Raw genomic sequence first — 12,173 nt, 5'->3', positions numbered from 1 at the left:
TTCAAATCAGTAAAGACAAGCATTTTTCTAAAAGTGCATATCAAACAATTGAAAATACCTCATACAGAGAGGTGCATACTAAATTATTTGTTCACAAAAATAGCACAAAGAAATATCTGATCAGTCAATATCTGGAAGGCATACAAACAGAGAGACAGTTTAGTAAAACAGGCTATAGTCAGTGGCACTGTGCCGCACAAAAAAATAAAATACCAGTAGAAATTTTGCAACACCAAACTCAGAGTTCATAGAAACACAGAAGAGAACTGAAGGCTTATCACGGTTCAAAGGCACAAACCTACATAAAATAAACAAGATAAAATATATCTTTCATCAATACGGTGCAGCATCTGATTTATGTTAATATACATTTACACTCATTATATATATAGTTATTGCCTTAATACAATCATTTGCCATCTAACACTAAGAGCTGACAATAGGTGTACAGATGTGTCGACAGTTAACATTACAGTGGTTCTACAGCATTCCCACTTGGATCCATTTGAGATGGGTGTTGTTTCTACAGAGCCAGAGTGGTAGGTAACCAGTGCAATTGTGACCAGTGCAACTCCAGGGAGCCGGGTACTATAACTATTGACAAAGTGAGCTGGCAAATATGGAGACCAAAGTGCAAAATAATTCACCTTATTCTTTCTATTTTGTTTTAAGAGCCTTATCTTTTGTGCCTCAATAATGACCACAAAGGGATATTTTGAGCACAGAAAGCTTTTTCTCGAACACATTAAAGTCACTAATTTCCTATGTAATTCTCTGCGCTGCCAGATTAACAGAATAATTATTGAATATCTCCCCTATCCAGTTTACACATTATAAATGTCAATGTTTGTTAAATAAATAAAAGAAAAACCTAAAACTTTGCCTTTATATTGAAACAATAAAGCATATGACATTGTTGGACAGTGTGCTTCATCTCATTTTAATGGCATGCTAGGTGGTTAGTAGTCAAGTTAGCTAGCTATATAAATATTATATTCAACTCAAGGGTCTACACTTACATTTTTCACAAGCAATTGTGCTCCATTTATGGCAGTTTTTATCCAAAACAAACAAACTAATAATGACTTGGCTAAGTAGCTGGTAATCAGCCAGCTAGCTTAGTTTGCCACTGCTTATCTGACAACTATCTGTCAGCTGGCTACTTATCAGGACAGATTAGTAGAGATTCACATACAAATGGAATTTTATTAATGTTCATAAAACTAAGTTTGTACCAAAATTGCATAAACTACTTTTGTTTAGCTGTCCCTACTTAACATCTCCCTATAGTGTTCCCATGCTTTTTACATTTTTTGGGTGAAATTGTAGCACACTAAAAAATGTATTGGCAGCAAAGTTGACCTCTGAAACATGTTTTGTTTTTTTGGCCCAACCAACTGTAAGCTAGCAACCACAAGCTCACCGTGTCCGTGGGAGAGTTCAGCCTCTGACTAAATTTAGGGTCTAGTCCTTTCTTAGATTTCCCTCAGGTCTCTCTTGTCTGTGTATGTTTATGAAGCAGATTCCAGAAGGATACAAAAACAACTTGCTCAAGTCTTTCTATTGACTTTGTATGCAATAGGACTGCCTCAAAATTATCTTTGCTCTGCGTTGGAAAAATCAGTAACACTGTGTCAGGTCATGCATGAGAGACACAGTGAGCTGGTGTCCATGGGCAAGTCATACAGAGCAGGGAATTAGAGAGAAAAATTAGTAAAATGTTTTTAATGTGCACTTATATGGATAATAGAAAATAAGTGAATTAATTATTGAGCATATAATAGATATGTTTGTTCAAGTTAAATTATTCTTTGAGTATTAATTTGTAAGAATAAAAATAGATGAATGTCCTTGCAAAAACAATACATTTTCCTGTCCCATTTTGATGCTCAGTATTGAGGCACACATAACACCATACTTACCTCATGTCCTCTTTTATCCTCAAAGTCTTTACATCCAATTAGCTCTGCAGGTGTTTCAGCCACTTGCATATAGAGAAAAGTAGGCCTACAGGACCACATGTCCCTGTCAAACTCCAGTCCGAATAGAACTGACGATCAGAATCAGTCTGAAGCACAAAGCCAAGAAACCAGTCCCCAACAGGTCACCCAGAGCTGTGAGGTAGGGGATGGAGAAGTTGTCTGGATCCAGTCCCCTTTGCCACAGCCATCGCACCATTAGGCTGGCCATGTGAAGCAAAATCAGCACCTGGATAAAAACAATTGATGGATATGTTTGAAATGATTATCTGAAATTTGTGAAACATACACACATGTAACACTCAATTATCATTAAGTCGTGTAAATCTCTCTGGCAGTGAGCAATAAATCTCAGACCTGAAGCAGAGCTGCAGACAGGTAGCAGATGATGAACATGGGTGTCATTGCAGTATGGCCTCCCTGCAAGAGATGGATGGTGTACAGGAAGAGGAGGTGACCTGGGACTACCAGAAGAACCAGGACTCTGGCTGATTTGGAGTTTACATCTAGATAAACATAGAAAGATTAATAAAAACTGTGTGTACTAATGTGTCCAGTTTGAAAAAAATATCTAATTTCTTTCTGCTTTCTTTATTTCTACAGATTTATGCTATTTCTTGTGTCTGTTCTGTCGCATTTTAAATCATTAATGCTTTTATTTTTTCTATGAATTGAATGATCTACTAGTTTAAGGCCCCATGAACAATTATGCAGACTCTTGTAGAAATGATTGAAAGAAAGCAGGGACATTATTAAATTAACATTTAAAAGTTCTTGATTCTGGTACAAAGAAGACTTTAACAACTTTTTTATGTGTGCACGTTCTTGCAGAGAATTGTTTGCATTAGCTTAGCTTAGCATAAGACTGGGAAACAAGTAACCAGGCTTTGTCTGAAGTTCACAAAGTATGCCTACCAATAGCTTTTAAGTTCACATATCTTGATTTCAAATTCTTAAAGTTGGTTGTTGAACAGATTAAACAAACTAACAAACTGTAGTAGGAAAGAGCTTGGCTATTTGCTTCCGAGTTTCCAGTCGTCATGCTAAGCCTAGTGGCTGCTGGCTGTACATATCATCACCACATTTTCAATCCTTTTACTCCTTCCACCATGTTCTATTGCTTGTTTTTTTAAAAAATGTATTTTTATTTATTTATTTTATTATTATTATTTTTATTTTTATTTATTTTTTTAGAGTTTTTCATCTGCATGTTGTTCAAAAAACACATATTCTCCTATTTTATGCTACTAGCAATTCGCAAGATATTCTACAACTCAAACCTGATGGAACACCAGGTCATTACAGTATAGATGTCAGAGACATGTTCATGACAATAGAGCTCAACAACAAAGTTCCCGAATTGAAAATCCCATTCATATTCTCAAATCATGATTTGATTATTAGTCATGATGTTGATTTTTGATCTTTAGTATATGATCCTGTAAGATCCACAAGTCCTACCCACAAATCTAGTGTAAAAATGACAGCTTTGATTGGTAGCTCTTTTTTGTGATGTGTTTTTTAGAGATGAGGCCAAAGAATGTCCACCAACCCCACACCCTCCAAATGAAATGTTTCATGATCACAATTCATCTCATAGTTGTTAGGTTTGGTAACAGACTTAAAACTCTTTATAGAAGGATTTTCCAAATTATGGAGATAATGAATGAAAAATCGTCTTGCTGATCAAACATTGGTCACTGTTGAGGTCTGTTGTCTTTAAATTAAAGCGGAATGATGATTTTGGGGCACTCAGACAGAGAAGAAATCTGAAACAAGTTGAAATAGCCATGCCTTATTATTAGCTTTAAAGCTTGTTGTACATGTTAGCGTATGTGTACAACACAGAACAGCATTATCATTTATTTAGAGCTGTTTCTGGCCTCCTGATAAATGTAAGACGACAATTAATTCTCCCTGACCTGAGGAGCAGAGGGTAGCACAGGGTCCTGGACACCTCACACTCATTATAAATGGAAGAGCTCCAGGAACACTCCAGGAGTGGAGATAGGTGGACATCCTGCTCGCCTGGATGGCCACCAGATTTCCGCCTACACCTGCATGGACATGAAAAGTCTAGCAATGATCAATTCCATAATACACATTTGATACAACTAGAAATAAGACCATTAAAAAATAAAAGTGCATTTCAAGATGGAACTGAACATGACAATGTGGAATGTGAAAAAAAAAAACATTTTAATTTTGTTTGACAGTATATTTTGATACTAGCTAATGTGTTGTCTTGGAGAGTAAACACTCTCTGGAAAAATGGTTCACTGTCCAAATAGTAATTTTGCTTGAAATCTATTCAGCAGTTGTCCCTAATCACAGAGTCCTAGGGGACCTTTTTCTCTAAAAGCTTGGAAAAGGCAGTCGGGATGTTGTTCTATATTCATTGTAACACTGTTCTGCCCTCAGGCTCATTTCATTAGGAGCACAACAAAACCTCCTGGCTTGCAGAGCTTTGAAACACATGGATCATTTAGACAAAACAGAAGGAGTGCTTCTGGCAGTGGTGATACTTGAGTGAGTACATTTACTGAAGTATTGCACAAGAGTAAATTCTGATACTTTAGACTACTACAACACTACATATTAGAGGGAAATGTACTTTTTACTGGACTTCATTTATCTGACATCTGGTCACTTTGCTGATTAACATTTTATGTAAAAGTGATGATATGATGATGATGATGATATGATATGATATGATATGATATGATATATATATATATATATATATATATATATATATATATATATATATATATATATATATATATATATATACTACATACTACCATCTACACTGTAGTATATAAAGTATCTAAAATTTCCTCCACATTGATGAATTACATCACTAAAATGCTACAAGTAGTGATCATTAGTGATAGAACATAGTAGAATAATATAACACCCTGAAAGAAGATTCTGCATAATGGGTACTTTAATTTTTTATTTTTGCTGAAGTAAAAAGTTGAAAATATTAAGTACTTTTTCTTATAAGGGACTATTTCAATAGTATTTCTACTTTTACTTTAGTAGAGGATCTGAATATTTTATCCTCCACTGGTTTCTGGTCAACAGGCCAAGAGGGAAGAGGTCTGAATTGGAATGCAAATGCACTTCCTGTAATGGGGTGGCAATACATGCAGGAGTCTTTGGTAGCACTGAGGCTGGCAGGGATGCTGCATAAACAGGAGCCAGTGAATGCATAGTTGGGATTCTGATCAGGCTTGTGGGTTATGTAAAGACCATTGTTATTCATCTCTACTTAGTATGCTGCTTTGTGGGCAACAAACTTCTGTCAGTAAAGATCTGGCCCTACACGCCTCTCTGAGGTTCTTTTGACTGCTCAACTTCAGCAGCACTTTAATACCTCATGATTGATTAATAGCTCAAATCTGAGGCTCTTTTAAATAATAATGGGATTTGCTGCTGGGCGTCTGCATGACCCAACAACTTCCACATTATTGATACTAATTTAGCAAATTATGAAGCTAAAATGTCATTCTTCAAGATAAGGTCTGTTGAAACACCATAACCCCAAATCCCTGTGCTGCTTATTCCTTCAGGAAAACATGTCAGTGTTCATTTAATTTCTTACAGAATGTGGAAGAAATTTCGTAAATTGTTTCCGCTTCAGTAAAGGGGATCATATCCACAATAATATAATAATAATGTTTATTTTAGGCTAAATTAATCAATCTCAAGACCTCTAAAATAAGTCTTCTGTTTCGAGACAGTGTCAAGTGATTACTGAAGTATAGCCAGTTGTTATCCTGATTATGGATATCTGGGCCCTCTTCATTGTTTACAGCAAGGGTCAACATTTAACAAACATTAGTTTTCATTAAAACAATTAGTTTTAATTATGACACCTCATCAAAATGTAAATATCTAACAGATCAGTTGTTTTATTTAGCCTATTTATTCAATCCCTATAGGAAACTGGTTTCCAACCTGAGAGTCCCAACCCCCACTAGGGGTCGCCAAAGCTTTACAGGGGGTCAATAGGGCTTTGACCCTGAAGCTGCATTTTGACCAAGAAAGTACCAGGTAATTAGTCCATCTGGTTATTTTAAAGGCTACTAAAACAATAACAATAATAATATCAGACAATATCAGAGTTGAAATCATTAACCCTACCAACCTTCCAGAAATCTTGTTCATCAGGAAAAAACTTAACAAATAGTTGTACTTTTTTACACCTACTTTGCTTACAAATGATATGCACAGTTCCCATTTCAGCTGCTTTAAATGACATCCCCTCATTTACAAAATGTTGCAATAGAAGCAAATGTCAAAAAGGGAGAATTAAAAGAAACAAAAAAAAAAATACAAGAATGGTGCCATCCTTATCTGAGAGGTCATTTGGCATGCAGATGAGAGGGAAGTTCAACATTTTCAAAAAACTCTCTTGCACAGATATAGCTAGTGTGCCATTGGTTAAGCTACTTCGTGCCAATCGTGGTACCCGTGCCTCTAAGGTTGCTGACTCCTGCTCTATATTGCAGTTGTAAGCACATATAAGGGCATTTGTTAGTGTTTATTTGTAAGAATCTACATGGTACATCATGTTTTTTTTTAATTTTTCAAACCTTCCAGTAAATAATTTGTACATGTGTATAAAGAATAAATACATGTTTTATGACACACTGTAAAATGATTGAAATAAATAATGTAAAAATAAATTAAATAAAATGTCTTCATATCTGCTTATAACTACACTAAATGTTTTATAAAAGTGTTTTATAAAGTGTTTATATACTGCTTTTGTATATGTGATATATCGGGGGGTTAAAGTTTAGTGTTCAGTGGAGAGTCTTCCACTCACCATTGATGACTGGAGTGAACACTGCCATACCTTCAAAGTTTGGATTGCTCACTGTTTTATCCAGAATCAAACCACCAATACTGGGAAGGAGACAACAAGGACACTTGTGTAAAATAGCTAACTTAAACTAAAATACATACATATTTAAATTCTAAAACACCTTATCGGAGCAGAAACAGTTCTGAAGTCGCTCATTAGTTCACCTGCTAATGGACATGGCCAAAATGACGGGTTGCCAGCCTGACTTTAGGACTTCGCTGATTGGTGGAGAGCGACAGGCAATAATGACCCACAGTGGGATAAGGAGCAGGAAGAAGCCACACACCACAGGAGGCAGGTACCACAAGTCTGAGGAGCAACATAAGAATACATCTGCTTACAGGAAGTATATAATATTATATATTATTCTGTGTTTTTATACGGTATTATTATACATAAATTGTAATATTATCATACTTATATTATAACATTTATACTTATCATTCTAAATAGAATACTTTATACTTTAAATATAACATGCTCAATCTACTTTTCTCCAATGTGCAATATCTGTGAAATACAAAATAAATTAATAAAAAAATCTATGTGCAACATTAATAACAACAGCCATGTAAGTATTGAATGTATATAAGGTGTATATAATGTCTATGTATGTGCTATTTTTTACTCTTTATTCTGTTTTTTATTTTTGTAAACTTCCCTGTCTGTATCTTGATCTACTGTGATGATTATATTTCTCCACTGTGGGATAACTAAAGTCTTATCTTATCTTATATGTAAATAAAAGCTTTGATTGAACACTTCATATAATATCAAAATTAGTGTTTTCATACTAATTTGGACAAACAGTGGACAAGACATGGACAATTCTGACTATGACAGAAATGATGTAAGTCTTTGAGATTTTCTTCTGCTGTCTGGTGTCAGAGGAGGACTGTGCTGCCCTCGCCTGGCCAAAACACTCCTTCAGCACCACAATACTGTCACCATGCATTTGCCTGAATTTTGATCATCTGCATTGCTCATTGCTCTTTATCTGTTTTATCTGCCATTTTAAATGACCAAAACTTATTTGAATAAGGTTTCACCTGCTTTACTCAACAAACTATAAAAAAAAGCGGACCGAAAGTGGTGTATGGAATGTGTGACCTCTGACCTCTGTAACAGTAGAAGAGGCTGCTGACGCCAGCAAGCAGAGACAGAGTGATGAGGTCTCCGAGGCTGGCAGCGATGGGTGTGGCCACATTGTCTGGATTGATGCCCACTTTCCTGGATCCAATAATCACTGTCACCATCACCAGACCTGAAAAACCACAAAGATGAACTCTTGACAAAGAAAACCACACACTAGGCTCATAAACTCGACTCTCCTTTATGTTGTACTCTGTGTTTATACTATATTCTTAGCCATGCATTTCTCTGCAGCACTCTGTGCCTTTGTCTGACCTAGAGACAGTGCAGCGATAAAAGCAGTGGTGACGCTGCTGGCACAGAGGACAGCAGCCTGGATAACATCCACTCTCCCTCTGGTCAGAGCCCCGAGACCCACTGCTCCAACAGCTGCAAGGAAGCCCACAACTGTGGCCTGGACCTGGGGAAGGACAGGACAGAGGGACATGAGTCTTATTCATCAATCCCTGGTCTATGCCTCATTATATGTCTATGTGTTTATATAAAGACCTCAGAGAGAATAAAAAGCAAGATTTTTTTTTTATCATAATACCCCTTATCAAAAGGTTGTGTTCATTTCCTGATGTCATTAAAACAAACAGTGTATAGTCACAGTAACCTAACCTCTTTAGCTTTTATATTATACTGCATTTATGCAGTGTCATCAGAACACAAATAAATAGGCTAAATTAGCTTCCTTTGATGTTTTATGCATTTGTGGCAGTTTGTAAGTGAAATTAAACAATACACAAACAAACACTGTATAGCACCTATAAAAATTGAATCTATTTTAGTATTGTTAATATTGGATTTTATTCTATTGTAACTGCCAGGGGGAGCCTTTGCAGCCATTCTGCCAACGGTCTGCTGACATGTCTGTAGTTCACCAAGCAGGAGAAAATTCCTGATACTGCCAACTTGGAATTACAAGTCCAAGGCTGACATAAACTTTAAAACAAATACATTGTCTCTTTAACGTCGCCCATTGTGTGGTGGCTCTGGATGTTTCCATTTTAGCCGTGTCTGACTCCTCCTAATAATCCAAAATAATGGGTCACATGGAGACGTGGAGCGTGGGTTAAGCTGAGGTGGGCAGAATGAAGCCTGGTAGCACTCTCCTGTTACTCAAAGCGGCCACACCTAATTATGCATTACTATAAGCCTTAATATAATAGAAACGTATGAGTTATAAAATAACTCATATATATAAAGTATAAGCAGTAAAGCAATACAATGCAAGCTAATTTAGGCAATAAAAACACATTAGACCATTTAATAACGTAAGGCAATAATTTATGCAATAAACAGCTAATAAAGAGAATACTTTTTTTAAGTAATGGAAGTATCAGCTAATTTTTTCTTTATTTTATGCTCCAATTTCTTTTCATCGCTAACATTTGAAACAATCTTAATCTCTTATTTAATAGGCTGAGATGCATTAGTGAAGTGTGAGGATGATGTTATGGCGGCAACAAAGGTTCTTGAAATAAATTGAATTGTCTTTGAGACAGCCGGGTGATGGATGTGTTATAAATAGGATGGAGAGTGTGCGGTAGAGCTGTGTGTCACCTGAATGAGAGCGAGATTACAGAACACCATCCTCCACTGCTGCTGAGCCTCATCCATCTGCCCTGTGTTAGCCTGTGGATGGAATCACATGCTAGTTGTTTTCAAGTGTCACTGTGGAAATTAAATTGCACTGCATGTCAACTAATGAGTTATTATCATGTAATGTCAGCTAAGTGACTGATGAAATGAATGAATGAATTATTATCTACAGATGCTGTGATTTTTCTTTTCAGCACAAAGCATATGGTTTTCCATGCTTTGTTTGTAATTGGCTTTTAATGTGCTGATGTTAGGAAGCTGGGAGACAGAATGGTAGCCTCACAATTTTAAGAATGAGTCACAAACTTAAAAGTACATGGTGCCCGATGCCTGCTACCTATGTACACAATGAGCCATCTGGCGGGCTGCAGAAGAGGTTGTAAACCCCGCCCCCTCCATGTTAGTGAATGGTACATGAGCCAATTAAATATTTTCCCAAAGATGGTTTCTGTCATTTTCAAGTCCTTATCATGATGTTTGTTAAAGTGTTTCTTTTTTTTGAGTGTAGTTTTAATTAGATGTTTTATTCTATAAAACCATAACATTCGTGACTGACTGTTTTAATCGAGGAACTTGACACTGCAAGCTCCATTTTTGTCAGTACTGCGCAAACTCTGGTTCCAAATGACGTCACAGGTGCATGATGGCAGCACCTGTATCGGGAAAATTTTGACATGCTGAATGGTGCCCTTCCTGAAGCTATCGCATGCCATGGGCCATGACAAAGTGTCAGTATCTTACGAGTTGGAGTGACTGGCTTTGAGTGTTTTTCCACTTACTGCTGTTGACAGTCTGGATGCCAATGTCATCTCCAGATTCCCCTTCAGTCCCACCAGGGCTGGCACCAAGATAAACACTTCTGAGATCTCCTTGAACACCTCCCAGTGCTGAAAAACACCACAGTGGTATTTCAATATACTATATATACTATATGTGTGTGTGTGTGTGTGTGTGTGTGTGTGTGTATTGATATTTTGTGTTTTGTTGTGATGGAGGCTTATTTACAAAGTCCCAAAACTTTTAGGTTTTTAATATCTTCAACTTTGTGCCATTTCAACTGTGTCTCTGTCTCTGTGTCTCAAATATACCTCTCAGGTATTCACTTTTCATTCATGCATTTCACATAAAACAAGCAACAGTACTATCATGCAGTCTCACATGCACAGACACACTTTGGAGCACTTTTTTCCATACTTGCACTATATCCATGACTATCCCAGCTGCCACCATGCCCAGACCGGACACCAAGTACGGCAGCAGGATCTGGGCTGCGATGGTCCACGAGCTCTCTGGCAGTAAGCCGTGGGCCGAGCGGGTCAGTTTGCACCTGAAGCCTCTCAGCTTCTTCCCTTGGAATCGCAGCTCCAGAGCAAGATGGGTCACCACCATGGCTGGTCCCTGTTAACCCATCCCTGTCTGTTTTAGTGTTGGTAGGGAAGGACAGTTCTTCAAGCTGTGTTGAGAAAGACGTAGTGATCCATTTCCACAGACTGTTCCCAAGTTGTTTTCACCTCTCTACAGGCTCTTTCGAAAGTCACAGCTGATGGTTCTTTGTTGAAAACTGGTTTCCTCAAAGTAGTTTTGCAAATAAATGTGACACACATGGATTCAACAAGCTTGCGCTTCACCTGTCACTCGAGCACTGACAGGGCAGCAACACAAAGCACTTTAACAAATGTTGGCCTAGTTGGAGAAAGCTGCTTTCACCCACTTGAATGGAGCACATACACATACATATTTAGACACGCACACACACACACATGGGTCTTCTTGACAGCAGGTCTGTGAGGCCTCCTCTGACACTCTGCCACTGACAGACCTCCACACACACACACGCACACACACACACACACACACACACACACACTACAGCCACACACTTTCTCCCCTCATGCCTCACTCTTCAGCAGCCGGGCAGCTGAGGGGGAGCGATGGAAACCCGGCCTCTCGCGGGGCCTGAAGAGTGTCCAGGTCCTGTGGGACAAGGACATCCAGAAGGCCAGCAGCTTCTTCTCCGCCCTCCTGTGCTGACGCTCCTTCTCCTCCTTCTCCTCCTTCTCCTCCTTCTCCTCCTTCTCCCTCCACACTTCTTTTTCCTCGCCGCTGTGCTGATGCCCCATGTGAGCTTGCTGGAGCCCCTTCCTCATTTTGATCACGGGATGTCTGTCCCGGCTGCGGGCTGTGTGAAGGGACAGTGACGGACGGAGTGATGCCCAAGGCTAGTCTGAAGAGACACGGTGAGTGTCGTGCAGTTGCCAGGGCTTCCCTCCGATTCCAGACGGATAGATGAGTCGTGACGGCGCTCTGTGATGGAGGGAGGGACAAGACGGAGGACAGTGTGTGAGGGTGGATGATGCTGGAGATGTCTGTGTATAAGCAAGGTGACCGGACTGTATCAGGACTCTTCTTTGTTCCTCTTTCTCCTTTGTAGATCAGTTCAGAGGATACTGCAGTTGTGCTCTCCCCCTCTTTGATAGCTCCTCCTCTCCCTGCTTTCGATGTCCTCACTATAAGTGTGTGACGCACTCTGAGCAGCAGCAGGTGCTGTACCTGTCACCAACACGTGGTGCTGCTGC

General features: G+C 38.5%; 1 protein-coding gene across 2 annotated transcripts; it reads right to left on the bottom strand.

Annotated features, from left to right (window-relative positions):
- Nucleotides 1-238: 238 nt before the first annotated feature.
- On the bottom strand, nucleotides 239-11,357 carry LOC131968342 (solute carrier family 41 member 3-like). 2 transcript variants are annotated; one of them, XM_059329174.1, is made up of 10 exons: nucleotides 10,792-11,357; nucleotides 10,377-10,484; nucleotides 9,559-9,630; nucleotides 8,266-8,410; nucleotides 7,976-8,122; nucleotides 7,023-7,167; nucleotides 6,820-6,899; nucleotides 3,902-4,036; nucleotides 2,337-2,485; nucleotides 239-2,208 (listed from the first exon to the last, which is right to left on the bottom strand). In XM_059329174.1, the coding sequence occupies exons 1-10, from the start codon at nucleotides 10,984-10,986 to the stop codon at nucleotides 2,029-2,031; spliced, it is 1,356 nt and encodes a 451-aa protein (XP_059185157.1). In that variant the 5' UTR covers nucleotides 10,987-11,357; the 3' UTR covers nucleotides 239-2,028. The 2 variants fall into 2 exon arrangements, with proteins under 2 accessions (XP_059185157.1, XP_059185158.1); XM_059329175.1 differs by lacking the exon at nucleotides 9,559-9,630 and having other exon boundaries at nucleotides 10,792-11,356.
- Nucleotides 11,358-12,173: the final 816 nt, after the last annotated feature.

This window comes from Centropristis striata, chromosome 3 (assembly GCF_030273125.1).
Source record: "Centropristis striata isolate RG_2023a ecotype Rhode Island chromosome 3, C.striata_1.0, whole genome shotgun sequence".
NCBI lineage: Eukaryota > Metazoa > Chordata > Actinopteri > Perciformes > Serranidae > Centropristis > Centropristis striata.
This window is presented reverse-complemented; position numbering and strand designations above follow the sequence as displayed.

What these genes read in the sequence shown, in the direction of transcription:
- LOC131968342 (XM_059329174.1), bottom strand. Translation starts at nt 10,986, where the DNA reads ATGGTGGTGACCCATCTTGCTCTGGAGCTGCGATTCCAAGGGAAGAAG. An exon ending in TATCGCTGCACTGTCTCTAG is followed by an intron (nt 8,123 to 8,265) that starts GTCAGACAAAGG and finishes GTGGTTTTTCAG; the next exon opens with GTCTGGTGATGGTGACAGTG. An exon ending in CCTCTTCTACTGTTACAGAG is followed by an intron (nt 7,168 to 7,975) that starts GTCAGAGGTCAC and finishes GTTGCTCCTCAG; the next exon opens with ACTTGTGGTACCTGCCTCCT.